At 41.8% G+C, this 21,969-nt stretch overlaps 1 protein-coding gene across 2 annotated transcripts in view; it reads left to right on the top strand.

The window, feature by feature from the left end:
* ELMO1 (engulfment and cell motility 1) overlaps positions 1-21,969 on the top strand; it is a 351,127-nt gene that overhangs the window by 134,266 nt on the left and 194,892 nt on the right. For both annotated transcript variants that reach the window (XM_066627043.1, XM_066627044.1), the window contains exons 8-13: positions 1,545-1,644; positions 2,760-2,911; positions 4,706-4,784; positions 7,283-7,333; positions 10,001-10,123; positions 10,996-11,127. In XM_066627043.1, coding sequence (XP_066483140.1) covers positions 1,545-1,644; positions 2,760-2,911; positions 4,706-4,784; positions 7,283-7,333; positions 10,001-10,123; positions 10,996-11,127 — 637 coding nt within the window. The remainder of the gene's footprint in view (positions 1-1,544; positions 1,645-2,759; positions 2,912-4,705; positions 4,785-7,282; positions 7,334-10,000; positions 10,124-10,995; positions 11,128-21,969) is intronic.

The raw sequence follows: 21,969 nt of genomic DNA, 5'->3' as shown, positions 1-21,969 counted from the left end.
TAAGGGTGCAATCCTAACCAACTTTCCAGCACTGACATAGCTGTGCCAATGTGGTGTGCATGGCATCCTACAGTGGGAAGGCAGTCAAGGGGGCATTCTCAAGGTAAGGACATTTTTGTCACCTTACCTTAGGGCTGCATAGAGGCTAGATCAGTGCTGGAAAGTTGGTTAGGATTGCGCCCTAAGTCAGCACATCTCAAACTGCTGAGTGCAGCTTTTCTGGAATGCCCTCCCCTGGCCTAAGTCTTACTGAACACAATGGGCTTACTTATAAGTAAAATAAATAACATTGTTTTCAAACACCTCTATTATGTCTGTGTGAAAAGTGCTTTTCTCAAGATGATGAGTTACTGTTTAACCCCCCTTTGACATTTAGCACTGCATATATGGGTTGTTAGTGGCAAATGTTAAACATATGTAAATTGGTCATTTATGAGAGACTAGAAAGCTCACTAATAAATAATCTTGCTTGCTAAGAAATGGAAATTCATTTGTTGCTAAAATTTCCAGCATTCTGGATAGCTAGTGTGATGAAATAATGAAGGTTGTTATGGAGAAAGTGTACTGACTCAGCTTATCACAAGGATCAGCTTTTGTTTGGTGTATGATCTGACTTCCTTTTCACTAGGAGCTTCCTGGATTATTAGAACTATGCATTAAGATGGGGACAAGTTAGTATTTGAAGAACTGCAAAGGGGGGATTTTAAACAAATTTCAGTTAAAAAAAAAAAAAAAGAGCCCATGGCCTGGTTCTGTTCTCTGAATGGGGAGAACCTAATCCCCCCCCTGCTCTTTCGCACATAGAATGCTAGTGTAATTTTAATTCACAAAGTAAAGTAGGTTGCTTCAATAAGGTACAGTCAGTGTTTTCCAAATTTTTTGGGTGGGGGTGATATGCAATATGTCATCCCATGACTAAAATATCATATAGTTTCTCCCCTCTTCAGCATGAATCCTCCCACCCTGTCCACATGAGGTAAAACCATGCTTAATGCTTATTCAGTCCCAGCTATAAATAAGCAGGACTTGCAGTTTTTCTTGGTTTTAAACTGGCTTTCAAACTCTAACAACAAACTCTGCTTAGCATTAACTGTGGTGCAAACTTGAGCCTTAATTGTGTTTAAGTTGGATGGGAGGAATTCACTTTGGATGGAGAAGGGAACATGTAGTGCTGTTGTCTGGGTGTGGTGGATGTTCAAAAGCAAGAAACTCTTTGAACAACTGTTGATCTATTTAAAGAGAAGCATTTGTCTCATTTCTGTCCTGTGTTTGAATGGTGAGCTTGAAATCCTCTGGTTTTTCTTGGGCATTGCATGACCTCAGAGAATGCCAGTCGTAAATACTTTCTTCCAGGTTTCACCTTTGATGTTCATGTGGAATCGTATTGATGCTTCTTTGCTGCACAGCCTCTGTTTTCTTCTGCTTCTGCCTCTTCTTGCATATCCTCGTTTGTTTTTATTCTTCTCCCCTAAAGCCTTTTTAGTGCTTTTCACACAGTCCCCTGCCCCATCACTTGTCACTGCCATGGCTTTTGTTTCTTCCAGCTTTGGAGATATGCTGTCCTTCACACTGACTGCCTTTGTTGAGCTGATGGATCATGGAATTGTGTCCTGGGACACCTTCTCTGTGGCGTTCATAAAAAAGGTATGTTTGCAAACCTATGGCAGTTACGCAACATATATGATAAATTACAAATGATGTTGAAACTCCACAGTCTTGCAAAGAACATTTTTCCAGATGCTACAGGCATGTTCTGAAACACACAAATTTGGAAACATGGTCATGGAGAGGAGAAAACTGGATACACTTTACTTGTTCTTTAACCATGTTAAGAGAGCATTTCTTAAAATGATTGATAACATGTAAGCATTTAGTCTGTAGGCCTGTGCACAGGGTTCTTTGTTGTCATCTCTCATATAAAGTTGCCTTATCTCCAAGGTCTGTTTCTTTAGACAAGGTCCTCCAGGTGCCCCTGCCTTTAGGTGGGTAGTGACTGAGGGAGAACCTTTTTCTTTGGCAGCAATACATCTGTGGAATAGTTCCTCCAGACAGATTTGGGAAGCACTTGCAATCAGTTAGATGGCAGATGAAGGCCTATTTATTCTCTAGGACTCTTAATGAGTAATTTTCCGTTCTTCAGTTTTAATCTCATTTAGCCTTGATTTCCTTTGGATTTTTAACTGCTCTACTGCTGTCAGTATTGTGTGTTCTTTATTGTTTTAGCTGGAGTAATCTTATTCTAATCACTATGTATAATTTTCATAGAAAAGCATAGAATACTATAAATATTTTGAGTGTGTGTGTGTATTCAAAATATTTATAGAATTCTATGCTTTTCTATGAAAATTAACTAAAACAATATGAAAATAACTAAACTAAAATTAAAATTAAACAGTTTAAAATTAACTAAAACAATTAACTAAAACAGCTAAAACAATATTAAAATAATAAAATATTTTCTGCTGCGCCCTTGGCTCAGTTCCCTTTTGCCATTATTTTGGGTGTAGGATTTTGTGTACCCTTCCTCATAATTTACAGATTCTTCTTGCCACCCTCAACCATGGTTTGTCATGACAATCTGCCTTTGTGTCAACCATACTAATGCAGACCTAAATGTTTTACAAAAACCGTTGTTTTTTGTTGTACCCAGCATTTGACAGTATGAGGATTTGTGACCAAATGCTCCCATTAACTCTTATTTTACTGGAGTAATTTCTGTCTAATCGTGGTCTCTTAAAGTAAACCTGATTTATTTACAGATAGCTGGTTACGTGAACAAATTTGCTACGGACATTGCTATATTGCAACGGTCACTAGCCATTTTGGAGTCAATGGTTCTGAATAGCCATGATCTGTACCAGAAGGTGGCACAGGAGATTACCATTGGCCAGTTAATCCCACATCTTCAAGGGTGAGTAATTTTTGACAAAATCTTTTATTTTAGTTTTACGTCTTATGTGGTACTTGTGTGTCCCAAGTTCCACTGCATTTCTCAGAAGTCTGTCTGCTAGCTGGTAATGATGCCGGAAGGGATGATGAGGGAAGACAGCTGCTGCCTCGGTTTTAAGAGTTGGCCTCAGAAGGACCTGAGTTCAGATGGAGGGAAGGGGTTTAGTTCTCACTCAAGTTGTCATCCTTCTGGGAGCCACTCGATGTGTTAAATGACTGGACCCTCTTTCTTGAAAGAACTCTTGGTCTTCTGCTCCTGAATTGCCCTCTTTTATTACTAGCCAAGGCTTTTAAAATCTTCATTACGAGCTGAGCATGCTCTGTCAGTTCCTTCCTGGTTTATATAGGATGTAGAACAAGGTTGCCATGGCTGCAGGAACTGTGCTGATTGGATCAGCAACAAGCTGTGCTGGGTATCCCTGTGTGGCCTGTGTTGCCAGCTGCTCCAGCCTTCAGCGAAGTGGTGCCATAACGCCCCTTCTGGATGGAGTGCTTTGGGTCTGCAGATGGCTCTGGACATTTGGTGGTAATGTTTAAAACTGAAGAAAGCATTGCTTCTTAAAAACAGGTCAATAAACCAGTAAGGTGTAATGAAAACCTGCAAAATACTATCAGTGAGGACAAAAGTTCTGATTAGAGAACTTTGACCAAGAATTAGCTCCTTCATGTGCAAATAGCAATGTACTATGACTTCTCAGACAAAAGCTTGAAAGTTGGTAAGAAGTGGTGGCTGAGCAGTGAAGAAGGGACCAGGCCAGCCTACTATTCCATTTTTTCCTCCCTAGGAAAGCTTGGCTGGTAGTGTTGTATGTTGCTATCCTTCTCTGTGCATTATTTCACAACCCAGTACACATCTTTGATGCCTTAAAAGCTAGACATATTCTTGGATATATTTGAAGTGCTGATTCTAAAAATGGCATCGTTTGCCTCATTAACTCTAGTTTTGGAGATACGGCATAACCGTGACTGTAGCAACTAGTTGTCTGCACATCTTCTAAGGTGGGTATACCGTATCTCCAAAACTAGAGCTGATAGGGCTAATCCAGTGCCATTTTTTGAATCAGTGCCCCAAATATATCCAAGAACAGGCCTAACTTCTGAAGTATCAGAACACATTTTTATTTTGTTGGGCAGTGTTGTTGTTGTTAACAATAATAAGATTCAACTCTCCTCTGCAGAGCTGCTCCTAGTACATGTTCACCCATGAATTCCACCATAGCCTTCAGCAAATTAATGGTTTAAGCTTACTTCCATACTGGGTGGTTGTAAGGGCCAGTCAGACAATCTTGTGTTTGTGGCACTATGGTCATGAATGAAAGACGCAATACAAATCTGATGGATAAATATAGCCAGGGCGCAATCCTAACCAACTTTCCAGCACTGACATAACTGTGCCAATGTGGTGTATACTACATCCTGCAGTGGGGAGGCAGTTGGGGGCCTTCCTCAAGGTAAGGGCATGTTTCTTACCTTGGGACTGCATTGCAGCTAGGTCAGTACTGGAAAGTTGGTTTAGGATTGCACCCTTAGTCTAACAGCTAAATTGTCAATGCAGTTAAAAAGTTTTATATTGTAGATTATTTTAAAGCAGGATGGTAATTTTTTGCAACCTGTGGCTGCTGTTTAATGGAACAATTTTTTAGCATTCACACTGCTTGAAACGTTGTTTAGCTCTCGTACGTGCACACATGCACAATTTCTAATGGTTGACTTTCATATCTTGTTCTTACTGTTTTAAAATTGTTGTCTTCTGCAGGGCAGATCAAGAAATACAAACATATACCATTGCTGTAATAAATGCACTTTTCCTTAAAGCACCTGATGACAAGAGGCAGGTGAGTTGCTAATTACTAGAACTGTGATCCTTAAAATTTTAAGTAGGCTTATGTATAGAGGCACCTGGGGGGGCACAGAGGGCAACATTCATAAAGGGCAAGGGATACTATAATTAGAGACAGAAAAGGAACAAGACGGATCGCAAGAGACCATATATAGATGAACATATGAAGCTGCCTATTCAATAAGATTAGTCTAGCTCAGTATCCTCTTTAGCAAATGTTCTCAGACTGGGGTGTTGTGATCCTCTAGCGTGAGGTCCTCTGCCATTGTCCCTTTAAGGGACAGGGAGAGGGAATGCATCAATGCAATCCCCATGATCTTGCCACTATTGGGGGGGCAGGGGCTTTCTCTTATATACAAGAATGAGCAGCAGCATCCTGGGGGTACAGGGAGCCCTACAGATAATTCCGCAGGGCTCCCCAACATGCGGAGAATGAAAATAGAATGTTCGTGACCCACTTCCGGTTTGTGATTGCGAAACTGGCAGTGGGTTGCAATCGTTCTATTTTCATTCTCTGTGTGTTGGGGAGTCATTCAGTGGTGTCCGTGGGGCTCCCTGTATCCCTGAGATGCTGCTGCTAATTCCTGTAAGTAAGAGAAAGCCCCTGCCCCCCCCCTCCCCGTCAGTGTTGCAATCCTGGGGATCACATTGCTGCATTCGCCACTCGCCTGCAAGAACTTACTTTGGGAGTTTTACTCCAGAGGAGTTTGAGAGCCCCTGCCCTATACTGACTTTAGCAGGCATCTCCCAATTCTACCTGGAGATGCCAGGGAGTGAACCTTGGGCCTTCTGCATGTAGTGCATATGCTCTACCTCTGAGGTTACAACCTCTCATTGGATTTTCTCTGATGGCCTGGGAGTATCCACTGAATGTTGTGTTCAGGTCCCTTCTTCCAGATCCATTATGTCACCTCATATGGTGACTTATGAAAGGTATCCAAACTTATTGTTTATCCCCAAAACAGCCATGTGAATTATGTCAACTCTGTTCCCTTTTCATAGACTGATTAGTACTGATAAAAAGGGGAGAGGCAGGTCATGCCATCAGTTGATCTGTGTGTGGGAAAGGAAGATGGAGAAGGAATGAAGTATATCTAATTTGCTGATTAGGTTCCAAACAACCAGGCTGGGGATTCTACTGAGAGAATTGGAAAGTCTTTGCAATAGACACCAGGGAAGGCTTAGCAACCAAACTGAGAGTAGGTCCAGAAGGGTACATGGTCTCCAGTCCAGGTGGGCAGCAGGAAGGAGGCAAACTGTGGTTGCCCAGTGACTTCTAGGGACTCAGTGCAAGTAAATGCACTGGACTTTTATTTTAGGACTTCCAAGTGTAACTTGAGAGACCAAGGCCTCCCAGTTATGCCCACTCATGCGAAAGGGAACAAAATAATTGCTGGGATGAGGCACAGGTTTTGTGATTGGCTTAAGATGCTTTTTTAATTGAGCACAAGGAGCCCATTCAATTTTGTGGACAGTGTGATCAAGGACTGGGACTGTGCAGTCAGAATACAGGCAGGCATTAGGTTCAGGCTAACCATAAGCAAATTTTATTCAGACTGGAAGAGGGATTAACCCTTTCAATGCCAATTTTCTTAGAACACTAGGATTGTCTCCATGTGGCCTTGCTTGCCTAGGCCAGATAGGAAATGGAAAGACTTGGCAACAGGCCTTCCAGAGTTGTTTATGCCATATGCTCAGTACAAAAACTTGATAATTAAGACTGTGGTATTCTGAATCCTTGGCATTCTGTAAACAAGATGATTTAATACTCTTGTGCCAAATCAAGTGGGAGATACAATTTATCGGACTCCCTTGCAAGGGGACAAGTCCATCCCAGTTGGTGGTTTTCCAACTGCTAAATCAGCTACTTGCTAGTAGTGGAACTAGTCCTTGTCAGTTTCTCCCTGTTTTCAGTATGCAAGTGAGTCATAACAAGGTGAAAGTTTTTGTTCTGTGAAATACAGTAAATTAGTCGTGCATCACTTAGTGACGGATGCGAACTGGTACCCCCATCGCCAAGAGAGGCTTGACATCATATGAAGCCTCCAAAGGTGAAGGGAACTGTGCTCCCCTTGTCTCCGGAGGTTTTTCTGAGCCTCGTAGAGGCAGCGCGCATACACGCGCTGCATCTTCAAGGCTCAGAATGCCCGTGTTGGGCAAAAAGGTGCGACTGCCAGTTTCTGGGGAAACCAGAAGACATGTATTTTTGGCCAAAATGACCAGTCTGAGTCTTGTAGAAAAGCTCATAAAAGTTTCGGGTGGAGAGGGAAGCACAGGGACCAGTGGCAGCCATCACCTATGTGTGCTGTCACTGGTCAAAATATTGCTAAGTGTCACTCACCTGTATAGTCAATGTCTTAAGATATAAGTTCTTGAGAGAAAATATAGAATTAGCACAGGTAATCAAGCACTAGTATCAAGATGTTGATACTGTTTTAGTATATAATATACTTTCAAGCTACATTTGTTCTATTTCTTTTTCCTCCAAATTAGGAAATGGCAAATATTTTAGCTCAAAAACAACTTCGAGCAATCATCTTGCAAGTGAGTACTTTCTCTGCCCCATTCGTTTTTCTGTGTTAATTTATGCTGAGGTGCATCAAATACCACAGCTGGGATTAATTCATGTTTCTATTCTCACATCTTAAAGTAACTATGAATGTGTTCTTGTAAAAGTAGCAGATCAGGCTCTTGCAACTTGTGACACCCCAAAGCCAAACTCAATCCACTAGCCATGTCTTTGGCTTTCCCATATTTTTTGTTCAGCCCAGCCAGGCAACAAAAATAGCAAGTTTATAAAGCAGATGGCTACCCATGGCTTCTGGGATATATTTGACTTAATAGATCATGAGAATTATGTAGTCGGACACTAGAGAAGGGTAAAGATGGAAGGAAGAGTGGGAAAAACAATATTGTTAAATAACGGATCCCAAAGGATCTCCTCTATGGAGAACTCGTGCAAGGAAAGCGCCCTACAGGTAGACCACAGCTGCGATACAAGGACATCTGCAAGAGGGATCTGAAGGCCTTAGGGATGGACCTCAACAAGTGGGAAACCCTGGCCTCTGAGCGGCCCGCTTGGAGGCAGGCTGTGCAGCATGGCCTTTCCCAGTTTGAAGAGACACTTTGCCAACAGTCTGAGGCTAAGAGGCAAAGAAGGAAGGCCCATAGCCAGGGAGACAGACCAGGGACAGACTGCACTTGCTCCCGGTGTGGAAGGGATTGTCACTCCCGGATTGGCCTTTTCAGCCACACTAGACGCTGTGCCAGAACCACCTTTCAGAGCGCGATACCATAGTCTTTCGAGACTGAAGGTTGCCAATACAAAAATAACGGATTTTTTTTTTTAAAAAAAGTAGTAAAATCACAGTACTTACATGTAACTTCCAAAGATTCAAATTTTTTTACAATAATTATTTTTTCATACTGCTCTTCAATGTCAGTAAGTGTAAAGTCATGCACATTGGGGCAAAAAATCAAAACTTTAGATATAGGCTGATGGGTTCTGAGCTGTCTGTGACAGATCAGGAGAGAGATCTTGGGGTGGTGGTGGACAGGTCGATGAAAGTGTCGACCCAATGTGCGACGGCAGTGAAGAAGGCCAATTCTATGCTTGGGATCATTAGGAAGGGTATTGAGAACAAAACGGCTAATATTATAATGCCGTTGTACAAATCTATGGTAAGGCCACACCTGGAGTATTGTTCTGGTCGCCGCATCTCAAAAAAGACATAGTGGAAATGGAAAAGGTGCAAAGGAGAGCGACTAAGATGATTACGGGGCTGGGGCGCCTTCCTTATGAGGAAAGGCTACGGCGTTTGGGCCTCTTTAGCCTAGAAAAGAGACTCCTGAGGGGGGACATGATTGAGACATACAAAATTATGCAGGGGATGGACAGAGTGGATAGGGAGATGCTCTTTACACTCTCACATAATACCAGAACCAGGGGACATTCACTAAAGTTGAGTCTTGGGCGGGTTAGGACAGACAAAAGGAAATATTTCTTTACTCAGCGTGTGGTCGGTCTGTGGAACTCCTTGCCACAGGATGTGGTGCTGGTGTCTAGCTTAGACGCCTTTAAAAGGGGATTGGGCAAGTTTCTGGAGGAAAAATCCATTACGGGGTACAAGCCATGATGTGTATGCGCAACCTCCTAATTTTAGAAATGGGTTATGTCAGAATGCCAGATGCAAGGGAAGGCACCAGGATGAGGTCTCTTGTTATCTGGTGTGCTCCCTGGGGCATTTGATGGGCCGCTGTGAGATACAGGAAGCTGGACTAGATGGGCCTATGGCCTGATCCAGTGGGGCTGTTCTTATGTTCTTATGTTCTTATGCCAGACTGTGGATCATAGCTGAGCTTAATCCTTCGGAAAAGACATTCCGCTTCCCTGCCACACCTACCCAAAGAAATATGTAGACACATGGTAGAAAACAAATTACAAATAAAATACTGTTTTTACCACATGACAGCACTAGAAAGTACATCTTAGGAGAACAATTGGAAGGTGGTATCCTCTCTATCAAAACACTTATGTAAAAGTTGTTCTTGGTTTGGGGCAATTTGGTTTTGCTCATCTGGTAAAGTGGGTTGTGCTAAGTAGAACCCATTCTGTGATGTGAACTTATTGTTGAAAACCTCTCCCTCACAAATAAACACATTCATTGTGATTTTGTTTGCTGTGTTTAAGGAAGTTTAACTTTTGAACCATTTTCCATGCATAGGAAGGGAGAACCACCTATTAGGACACTCTTGTAGCAGCTGACCTTGATGTTTATTACATGAGCTGCATGAATGGATATGCTCTTCTTTGACATTCATTAGGTTTTTAAACTATGCTTTTCACAGACCTCCTTGTAAGAACAGGACTGATTTGATGCGAGCTTCCACCTTATATTCATAGTGATGATGCATGCAGACCAGTATATGAGGAAGGGGTAGTGAAGGTGCAATGGTATTGGGACCTTTCAGCAAATGCTGGTAGTTAACTTCAGAAATGGAAGTATACCTATTAAACTTGACATTTCTAGTACTGCCTCTTTTCACTAGTAGAACTTTATTACGGTCATAAGACCCCTCTTTTCACTATCCACCAGTGTTTGTTCAGCATTGTTTTTGAAAATACAAAGAAGAACTAAATGAATCAATGATAAGATATATGTACAGTCTGTATTGCTTGCCTGGTTTATTTGTTTGTTGCTTTGTTTTCAGCATGTTATCAGAGCTCAGAGGGCCATCAATAATGAAATGGCACATCAGCTTTATGTTTTACAAGTGCTCACTTTTAACCTACTAGAAGACAGAGTGATGACCAAAATGGATCCTCAGGATCAGGTAAGCAGAAACAATGACAGTGTTTTCCTGGAGAGAGGGAAAACACTTCAGGTGAAGGAGAGTCTTGAATGATAATTTGTCAGGTTCAAGGCTGCAAAGGATAGAATAGCATGCAATTTGTATGCATGTCTATCAGAATTAGGCCCCCTTTGTTTTATTTTCCATTCTTGTCCTGAAGGCACATAGTATGATTCAACTACAGAAGCCAAGTGAGTCAGGGGCCATATGGAAGTTTGTCTTGGAGCCAAATGTTTCAGGATTCTGTCCTTGGAATCAGTAGATTCAAGGATTCAGGTCCTTGAAGGAATCTCACCTCTTGAAGGAAGATCAGGGAATAAATGTAAAAATAAACAAGAGATATGCAAATGTTATTCAATAGCCCCTATTTCTTATGAATGTAAAAATGCTTGGGTACCTTTTAAAAAAAAATGATTCGAAGCAATTTTCTCTAATTAAATCTGAGAAGGAGGGTATTGAAAATATGCAGTGATGTGTCATTGTCTTTTCTCTGTGAAGGGGATCACTCTGAAAATAGGGAGTTTGTTGAGAAAAGGGACATTGACAATCAAAAACACAATTCTAGGGTATCTGAGGAAATTTTTCCAAGAAAATATTGCTGCTGGGAAGATAAGTCTGAGAGGGAGTGATTTGCCTAAGACCACCCTATGTGTTTATGGCAGAGTTGAGATTTGAATTTGAGAGGTTCTCATTCATAGCTCAGTCTCTTAGCTGCTACGCTGTACCAGGTTTTAGTTCATATGAAGTGTTTTGAACCCTGAAAAAATGCCCATAAATGCTGGCACTACTTCTATTCTAAATGACATATGTTTTCTATCTTTTCCAATTTGGCTTTTAAAAAAAAATCACATCAGGCTCAGAGGGATATTATTTTTGAACTCCGAAGAATTGCTTTTGATGCAGAATCGGAACCCAACAACAGCAGTGGCAACATTGAGAAACGCAAATCCATGTATACCCGGGATTATAAAAAACTCGGGTTCATTGTGAGTATTCATGCTTAATTCTAGTATTAATATAACCCAGGGTAGATTTGATTAAAGTCACTACTCAGAAGTATGCACAAGAAGGCCAGTGAACAGAGGATTATTGGTGGTGGGATAATCAATGTTATTTTAGTTAATCAGAATAACTTAGATGTCTGTCAGGGAATGGCGATTGTCCTAATAGAGTTAGATAATCCTCCAAATATTTCATGATTAACCAGATGAACTGCAGATTGTTCCCCTTCTAGTGCCCATCCAGCTTTGATAACTAAAATAATCATTCATTTTCTGATATAACAAATCTGAATGTTTTTCAAAATAAATTACTTCCTGGTAAGCTGTATTGTATGGACCTTCTAAAATGGAACCTATATTTCTGAGTTGTGAAAAATATGTATTAAGGTTATAACAAGCAAGAGTGCACTTATTGTTTCAATTAAATCATGTGATTTTTTTTTAGTTTGTTGAGCTCCATGTTCTTCAGTTCGGGACAATTATGGTGGCCTTGCGTTCTCCTTCATGTATGTGCTGCTCAGTTTCTGTTTCCATAGGGCTCAGTATACTTTCCTTGTCAGCGATCAGCTTATAGGTTAGTGCCCCACTAAAAATTGGGTCACAACCCACTGATGGGTCCTGACCCACAATTTGAGAACTGCTGTTCTATACTGACTATGGACCTGAGTACTTTGATAGGAGAAAGATTAGGCTAAATAATCTATACCAGGGGTGTCAAACACATTTCATACAGCAAGCTAAATAGCATTCATGGAACCTGCTGAGGGCTGGAAGTGACAAGATTAAGCAGGAAGTTATGTCATTGACCAGATGATGACCAGAAATAAGCAGTTTTTTCTCACATAGGAGAAATGCCAGTCATTTGCTGACAAAGAGAAAATATGGAAATCCAAGAACTGTTAGAACGTATTTAAAAAATGTTTTTAAAAGAGTATATGAATACATTGTTGCGTTAATGTAGAATTATAATTTATTATCCCTATTCCATAATTAGACCTTTGAGCTATAACACTTTTAAAAGTAAAACTATCATCACATAGGTTTTAAAAAAAACATTTTAACAATAAAGGACATAAAAAACAAAACAGCACAGCAGCGTCAACCCCCCCCAACGCACCCTGGTTAAACTCTTACCTCTTGATATTCTACATGTGGTACCATAAATTTCAAAGGTCATTCTTATTTCATATGTTTCCCTTCAACTATATGTAGGAACTGATTCTCATATGGGTAGAGAATGTACTAAATATAAAAGTATACCACTTTTGATACCAGAATATCAGAATTAATAAAAATTGAATGGAGTCATAATGACTGGAATTGTTTCGCTTTGCTTTAAAAGATCATTAATTTTGTTTATTGGTTCTTAATGGCCCTGAAATATAACCATTTCAGTTTATTCCTTTTATAGTCACCATTTAACTATTGCTGATAAACTGCAACTCCAAGAATGGAAAAACTCAAGGAAAGGGTGCCATTAGCATGATCCATGAAGCCAGACTATTTGTATGGAGCAGATTAGTTGCAGTTAATTAAGCAGTAGATTGAGGAGAGGCTCTAAAGAGGAAAAATTCCACAAGACGTGTAGGGCAGTCACTGTTCCTGCAGGAGTATTTAATCAGAAGCTGTATTCCAGGTCCCATAACTGTCTCAAATCATTAATTTAAACAAGGTTTCTACAGCCCCTCTGGTTCTCTATTTTGGACATCTGTTGTGGCGTAGCAGCTGCTCATTAAACAAAATGGTGAGAATTTCTGGCCAAGAAGAGTAGAAATAAATTAGAGGCTTATATACGTAGGCAAAATTAAGGCGGCTGCTTGCTAATTGTTTTTTTCTGATAAAATTAAGAGGCAGCATTTCTGTAAAAGATTATGACCATTAATGGTGGGGAATAAAACCTACATTTATGAGAACAGAAATTTTGAAAAAAGGTAAAACTGGACTGGTGCTAAATTCCGTATTTGTGACCTTCTCTATAGTTTTTGTGCCACCTTCCTGATAGTAGCAGTTACCCTTATGTGGCAAGTTATTGTTAGAAATTTGTGTTGAACCAGTGGTGTACCTGGGGGGATCCACAGGTGACCCCGGGCGGCACAGCTGGAGGGATGGTGCTGCAATCCCATCCGTGCCTCCCTGAGTGCCACCCGCACCAGCTGCCTCCCCTTAGAGGCTTTCTGAGGGCCAAAGAGGCTGCACATATGGCATTTGGGCTGAAAGTGACATTTGGCAAAAGTGACATTTTGGCTGAAAAGTGACATTTTCAGCCAAAGGCCTCTGGATGCCTTTGAAGTGGGATCACCTCCAGGCATGCCCTTGAGTGCCACAGTGGCCAGGACTGCCACAGTGTTGAACAAAACAGAATAAAGTAAGGTTCACATATTTTTTGCATGAATGGAACTAAGCTAGATCTTTGTGGGAATATTTTTCAAAGAGGCTTGCTTATACCTGGTAGTGTCCTTCTGCCCGCCCGCCCGCCCGCCCGCCCATCCTTTCTTTTTCTTTCTAAGACAACTGTAGGAGACCTGATCCTGATGGTGATTGTGGACATGGGAAGGATGAAAGTGTCGCCCTCTCAAGCTATTTCTGCTTCAGGGGCAAATGCCAGCTCAGAGTGGGTAAAGCAAACTAACAGATAGCTTTGCAAGTTGATACAATCTACTTTTCAGCTAAAGGAAGAGCACAGTGTGCCTCTGACAAAGCAGTTGCCCAAAGTGCAAAAGCAAACAAAAGAACCCTTCTTCAGGCTGGTCTCTACTTTGTGGGTCTGAATCTTCAGTTTCACAGCCAAGAGCATTTTCCTGAAAATACTGCTTAAAAAGCAAGTTTTTTGTGTTTGTTTCAGTATAAACAGTCTCCCCATAAAACCTACTCAGTCTTGTTCCCTGACTGACAGTAGTACTTACTAGCATAAAATTGTTGTTGTTCTGCTGTGCAATTTGTGTGTGTGTGGGGGGGGGGGGGAGAGAATCTGCCTCATTTGTACAAGAAACAGATGAACTTTTATTCTATACCTATTTTCCATAAACAGGCTTTTTCAAGGTCAATGTTTAAAAATTCTAATCATGACTGGGGTGATTTTCCTACCCCTCTGTATATATATAAAAAAACTCTTTGGGGTTATAAAAACATTCTAAAGTTAGTTTCTAATTTCAAGGAAGAAATTACGGTTTAGCATATTGGTATGTGAAGTGTGTGAGTTTCTCAATGCCAGTTTCAGTTCAGAAGAGTTAAACCCTTTGGCCTTGGTCTTCACAAGATGCATGATGAATGTACAGTTGTGTGTTTGTTTTAACTCTTTGCCTTTGGACTATGGGGAAGCCTATTGCACTTTAACCTAACAAATTCAATATCTGAAAGCCAGCCTGGTTTAGTGGTTAAAGAAGACTGTGATTCAAATTCATGCTCAGCCATGAAACTCACTAGGTAACTTTGAACTGTCTCTTAGAGTAACTTATATCACAGGGTTGTTAATGATGACAAAATGGGAGTGCGGAGAATAATGTAGATGGCACTGAGCACCTTGCTGGAACTGCACATTATAATTGAAAGTTAAAAAAATAAAATAAAAGGAAAAGAGCAGCAGCGGCTTGTAATGTCTGTTTTAACACTTATGAGAATGTAGAGTTTTAATTGCATTAGCTCTTCCAGATGATTTCCTATGATATTCCTAGTGACCTGAAGAAAATCCTCCCATACTATGCATCTGTAACAATCGAAAGGAAAAGAAAATTGCTTTATCCTAAGGTAGCTCAGTGCTTCATTGTCAAATGAGTTTTAGGGAACACTAATATACTAAATATGGGTAAATATTCAAAACCTGGATTATTATACAAATAATTCTTTCCTGCTTCATCTTACTTTGCTGGCCACATGAGGGTGCTCTTTTATAAGGCTCCTTCTCTGATCATCTCTATGAACATAGCAGCATTGGAATGAATGAGTGATGTTGGATATTGTATGCCATGATCTATGTATTCCTTGTTGTATATTTTTCGAAATGGCTTACTCCATCAATCTCCACTATGTGTATGTTATCTTCCTCCACCATCTCTCTCTTCTCAATTTAACATTGAATCTAAGAACCATAACTTCTCTGTTCAGCAGCTATCACAATGTTGACATGAAAATAAAGTCATTTTTATAGCAGGTCATCTCACAATTTTTGAGAATGACTTTTTCTTTCATTTTGTGATATCATTTAGTCAACTGTATTCTCAGAATCACGTAGCAGTCACCTGTGCACTGTGTTTCATTTTTGATGTGTATCTCAACTTGCTTCTTGAGTAAGAATTGCATCATGTTCCAAATAGTTAACGTATTCAAAAAAAAAACCCCATACATTTTATACAAAATGTTATTTGCAAACAAAACCTACTCAATATATAAATGTATAATGGGTCTTCTGTTTTTTTCCCTAACAGTTTTTGATAATTGGGAAATTTGAGTACTGTAGAGCCATTGAACCCTGTTTGTGAACACCACTATAGCATCTTGCTAGCCAAAGTTCTCTTGAATTTATGAAGCTACTGTTTAAGGAGACATGAATGAAGTCAGACCATTGGTGCATAGCTCAGTAGCATCTATGCTGATTGTGGGCCCAATCATATCCAACTTTCCTGCACCAGTGCTGCCGCAATGGAGCCCTAAAGTAAGGGAACAAATGTTCCTATACCTTGAAGAGACCTCTATGACTGCCTCCCCACTACAGATGCAATGTATGCCCTATTGGCACGGCTGCACCAGAATTGGTTGCAGAATTTGGCTGCACCAAAATTGGATAGGATTGGGCCCTGTGTTCTTCATAGGTGCCACTAGAGGTCAGCAACTTCCCAGCAGATTGCCAGCAATGGTATGTGTGCCGCTGGATGCATCACAGTATATCAAGCACAGTAACCCCCTGGTGTTCAGCCCTGTTGCTCGCTGCAAATTGCTACCACTCTGTGGAATGCTACTGAGCATCACACCAGTAGTTGTCTGGGGTGAAAAATAGCTTTGTATGCAGTGAAATGACAGGTAGTAGTGCTTTTCTGCATGCTGGGAAGGAAGCCAAAACAGCATGGGAGGGTAATAAAAAGGAATGCTCCTTAGTCCCCTCCCCCAACTCTTCCTTTCCCCCCCCTTTAAAGCATTATAATTGTATCAGTTACTCTTGCATCTGACTTGTATACATGTACAAACTAGTCTTTATTATCAGAGCCGCCACAAAGGTGCCACATCTTGTACCAAAAGCCTGAACTGGGTGCTCTGCAGTGGCGTCACTAGGGTTCGCGTCACCCGGTGCGGGATGTCAGTGCAGGTGGGGCAACATCCCAGGTGGTGGGCATGGTGATGAGGTTTTTTGGTAGAACAAAGATAGAACACATTCTGCATGAAATTACGCATTGATTGATACATAACAAGATATTATTCCTCCAAATGATTTAGTGATTTTGGTCACTAGTGGTGTGACACACACACACACACCCCAGGGTGTCAATTTACTAACACCTTATTGCAGCAGTTCTCAAACTTTTAGCATTGGGACCCACTTTTTAGAATGACAATCTGTCCAAGACCCACCAGAAGTAATGTCATGGCAGATGTGACATCATCAGGCAAATTAAAATAAATAAGTATAAATAATTAAAGTAAAACAAATAATTAAATAAGCAGAAGCCAGCCCTGTTCCACACACCTGTTCCACCAAGTGAATTTCCTCTGTAGCCTGCCTGCAATAACACCCCCCTCGAATATCAGTTTCAGCCCTACCCAGTGCCCAGTTCAATTTAAGAACTTTTGTTTAAACCAGATCACTGTCAGGATCCACCTGGCTTTGCAAGTCTCAAAAAAGTTCACTCATCAGCTGAAGCCTCTGTTTTGATCCTTTTTAGTTGGGGGCAGGCTGCCTTCTGGAGCATTTGTTGAGCTCCAGTTCCATCAGATTAGGACCATTCTAGCAGCTTAGCATTCCCTTTTTCCTGGCCTGACTACCAACCAAGGCACGTTTACTTACTCGCGAGTAAACATGATTGTGAGGCTTTCCATAGGGCTCAATACGTTTGTCTGCTTGGAGGGAGGAACTTCCTTCTCAGGTGTTTTTTGGGGGCTCAGGGGCTCAGGGGGATCAGGACCATTCTGGTGGCTTCACATTCCCTTTTTCCTGGCCTGACCACCAACCAGTTGCATCACTAGGGTTCGCGTCACCCGGTACAGGATGCCAGTGTGTCACCCCCCCATGTAGTGGGTGGGGCAACACCCCAGGTGGTGGGCGTGATGATGTACCATCACTCCGTCCCCACTGGTTTTTTGGCTGTACCTTTAGATAGAACAAAGATAGAACACATTCTACATGAAATTACACATTGATTGATATATAACATGCTGGTATTATTCCTCCAAACAGTGATTTTGGTCATTAGTGGTGTCACATACACACCCCCGGGTGTCAACTTACTAACAACTTATTGCAGCAGTTCTCAAACTTTTTAGCACTGGGATCCACTTTCTAGAATGAGAATCTGTCCAAGACCCACCAGAAGTGATGTCATGGTGGAAGTGAAATCATCAGGCAAATTAAAATAAATAAGAATAAATAATTAAAGTAAAACAAATAATTAAATAAGCAGAAGGCAGCCCTCTTCCACCAAGTGAATTTCCTCTGTAACCTGCCTGCAATAACATGCCCCCCCATCAGTAAGGTTTGCAGTCGTACCCAGTGCCCAGTTCAATTTAAGAACTTCTGTTTAAACCGGATCACTGTCAGGATCCACCTAGCTTTGCAAGTCTTAAAAAGGTTCACCTTATCAGCTGAAGCCTCTGTTTTGATCCTTTTTAGTGGGGGGGAGGCTGCCTTCTGGAGCATTTGTTGAGCTCCAGTTCCATCAGATTAGGACCATTCTAGCAGCTTAGCATTCCCCTTTGCTTGGCCTGACTACCAACCAAGGCACGTTTACTTACTCGCGAGTAAACATGATTGTGAGGCTTTCCATAGGGCTCAATACGTTTGTCTGCTTGGAGGGAGGGACTTCCTTCTCAGGTGTTTTTTGGGGGCTGCATTCATTGGATCAGGACCATTCTGCTATCACTGGATTCCTCTCAGCCTGTCCTTTCCGACGGACTAAGGCAAGTTTGCCTACTCACAAGTAAACACGCGATACGGCTCAGTTTCACTTTCCATAGGGCTCCATGTATTTTTTTGTTCTCTGGGGTTTTGGCCATAACATTTTATAGAAAGGAGATATTTCACTCTGGTTTTTTGCATTGCATTCCACTTGAAATTCTGCATCCAGCTGTATATAACATGATGGGGTTACTCCTAACCACCGCAATTTTAGCACATCACCCCCCAAGTGCGCGTCACCCCCCCCCCGTGCGCATCACCCGGTGTGGTTCGTACCCCCTAGCAACTCCACTGGTGCTCTGTAGTACTTCCCAGGCCCAGGGTGTGTGTGTGTGAGAGAGAGAGAGAGGGGGGGAGAGATGCTCAACTTCTTAATTTTTGACAAATACTGTATAACCTGTGATCTTGATTATTCTGATTTTGTTTGTCATTGGGAAAGAAGTTATTCAGTCCCATCTCCAATCACTGAAAATCTTACTCAGCTATTTCCCTGACTTCTGAGATTTCAGGAGGCATTGCTTATGTGCTTTTTAGGGTGTATTTTCACTGTCATGTGGGCTTGCTTAATTTTTTGAATGGAAGTGGATACTCTCAGGAACCCAAATTCTGTGCTCAAACCATTCTCTGGTTTTTTCCTGTGTTTCTGTGAAATTATAGAATTCACGTTGTCCTGGGTTTAGTAATAGGATTTTATTTATATCAATTTGGCTGAAATCATGAACAGTTAAATGGTGGGGGGCACATATCTTGAAGGATGCCTTTTTGAGCTTCATTTCAGAAATGAAAACCTTTCTCGTCTCTTCTGAAGGGTATAAAGGTATAAGGGTATAAATTCTGTCTGTAGGACTGTTTCTGCAGATGTGGTCTTGCAGTTCTCTAGCTGCCTTCTGGTGGTAAAAGTAGTTCTTCAATGTGATTTACTAGCAACACATGGAGTTTTGCAGAGTTCATTTCTGAGGCCCATCATCATTTGAAAAGCAATTTGCTGCTCGAGGTGCCCTCTTGGTTGTGTCCAACCATCACATTCAGCATATAATGTCAAAACTACTGTTCTCTGCCTCTTCCAAGCAGCCTCATACAGCCTGCCAAATTTGTTTGGCAGACAGCATTGAACAAATAACAGTGTGCCACACAAATTGTTAAAATAAACAAATCCCCTTTTAGCACATGTCAGTGATTTCCTTATTAGAGTTGAACCTGGCAGAGAGGGATGGATTATTTCATTTTACAACCTCTTTACAATTTCCCTTTGGCTGTGAAGAAATCTTTGTGTCCCTCTGTGAACTGATAGCATCAGTTTTGGATGGGCTGTCGACTTGCTGCAGCATCAGTGGTTCAAAGCTTGCACTTGGAAAAAACATGCATCTCAAAGCAATGTCCTTTTTTGTAATGGATTTGATTAGGTCTATTTTTAAATTAAACTCTTTTGGTATGAGACAGCCGTCATTAAACACTTCACTGATTCCAATGGGAGAGTTAACCCATGTGGGGGAAAAATGGGTTCAAGTGGGTTTAACTGAATTAGCTCACTCACACTTTCTATGCAGGTGAAATCTACAGTTAACATTCATGCAGCAATGGAAAAAAACCATTAAGAAGGATAGGGGAGGAGAGAGGAACTCTTTAGAAGGAAAAGGGGCATAGAGGGGGGAAATTCCGGGAGATTAGCCGGGATTCCCTCCAAAAAGGGAAGAGAAAAGGGAAAAAGGAAGAGAAAAGGGGAATGAGAGGATTCGTGAGGAAAAGAAAAGGGTCTCCCACTGAAAGAAAAGTCTCTTCCACTGTGCAAGTGCAGTCTGTCCCTGGTCTGTCTCCCTGGCTATGGGCCTTCCTTCTTTGCCTCTTAGCCTCAGACTGTTGGCCTTCTGTAGGCTTAGAACGCCTAAAAATGTCACTTCTGGTTTTCTCCGATGGGGGGCATTTAGTGGTCCTGCCTTCAGGCGGCACAGGGGCCAGGATTGCAATTGTTGCCACTGGCAAGGTGGAGCAGATACTCCTTGTTCTGAGGACTTTCTGAAGTTTGTTTGGGAAACAAACAAGGTAGTTTGTCTAGAGAGTTTGTTCGGGGAAAAGTGAGTTTTCAAGGAAGCTTGTTGGGAAATGTTAAAACATAGCCAGGTGTGAGTAACAGACAGATAGACAGACATCCCAGGCCCTCTCTGAATGCACACTTCTCACTTCCCAGCATGTCCAGGGACCCTTAGCTCTGTTGCATGTGTGTGTTAATATAACTTTAAATGTAGAAATGCAGCTGAAGTGGGCAAGGAGAGGTGAAGCGCAGCTATCAGGAGCTCACACTATTCCCTTATCTTCTGTTCTGGTGCCATCTTCTCACTTGTAAAATAAACCAGATAAGCAGGGAATGCAGACAAAGGTATCACCTTAAACAGCCTCTTTTGACCTGACAGTGTCTCTTCACAGGTAGGTCAAAAGAAGGCGATACCTTTGTCTGCAAGATTGCTTTTGATAGTCTTTGATAGAGAGTGGGTGTCAATGGGCGATTTTCACAATGGAGAGAGGTGAAAAGCGGTGTGCCCCAAGGATCTGTCCTGGGACCGGTAATTTTCAACCTCTTCATAAATGACCTGGAGACAGGGTTGAGCAGTGAGGTGGCAAAGTTTGCAGATGACACCAAACTTTTCCGAGTGGTGAAGACCAGAAGTGATTGTGAGGAGCTCCAGAAGGATCTCTCCAGACTGGCAGAATGGGCAGCAAAATGGCAGATGCGCTTCAATGTCAGTAAGTGTAAAGTCATGCACATTGGGGCAAAAAATCAAAACTTTAGATATAGGCTGATGGGTTCTGAGCTGTCTGTGACAGATCAGGAGAGAGATCTTGGGGTGGTGGTGGACAGGTCGATGAAAGTGTCGACCCAATGTGCGGCGGCAGTGAAGAAGGCCAATTCTATGCTTGGGATCATTAGGAAAGGTATTGAGAACAAAACGGCTAGTATTATAATGCCGTTGTACAAATCTATGGTAAGGCCACACCTGGAGTATTGTGTCCAGTTCTGATCGCCGCATCTCAAAAAAGACATAGTGGAAATGGAAAAGGTGCAAAAGAGAGCAACTAAGATGATTACGGGGCTGGGGCACCTTCCTTATGAGGAAAGGCTACGGCGTTTGGGCCTCTTCAGCATAGAAAAGAGACGCTTGAGGGGGGACATGATTGAGACATACAAAATTATGCAGGGGATGGACAGAGTGGATAGGGAGATGTTCTTTACACTCTCACATAATACCAGAACCAGGGGACATCCACTAAAATTGAGTGTTGGGCGGGTTAGGACAGACAAAAGGAAATATTTCTTTACTCAGCGTGTGGTCAGTCTGTGGAACTCCTTGCCACAGGATGTGGTGCTGGCGTCTAGTCTAGATGCCTTTAAAAGGGGATTGGACAAGTTTCTGGAGGAAAAATCCATTACGGGGTACAAGCCATGATGTGTATGCGCAACCTCCTAATTTTAGAAATGGGTTATGTCAGAATGCCAGATGCAAGGGAGGGCACCAGGATGAGGTCTCTTGTTATCTGGTGTGCTCCCTGGGGCATTTGGTGGGCCGCTGTGAGATACTGGAAGCTGGACTAGATGGGCCTATGGCCTGATCCAGTGGGGCTGTTCTTATGGGTGATTGATGCTGATTTATGGGGGCTCAGACCAATCTTGGATGGTTGGCCACCCTACTGAAGAGTCATATCTATTTGGCAAGTAGGAGTCACAGTAGCCACAC

Source organism: Tiliqua scincoides, chromosome 5, assembly GCF_035046505.1.
Source record: "Tiliqua scincoides isolate rTilSci1 chromosome 5, rTilSci1.hap2, whole genome shotgun sequence".
NCBI classification, from domain to species: domain Eukaryota; kingdom Metazoa; phylum Chordata; class Lepidosauria; order Squamata; family Scincidae; genus Tiliqua; species Tiliqua scincoides.
The sequence above is the reverse complement of the archived record's forward strand: the minus strand, read 5'-3'. Positions and strand labels throughout refer to the sequence as shown.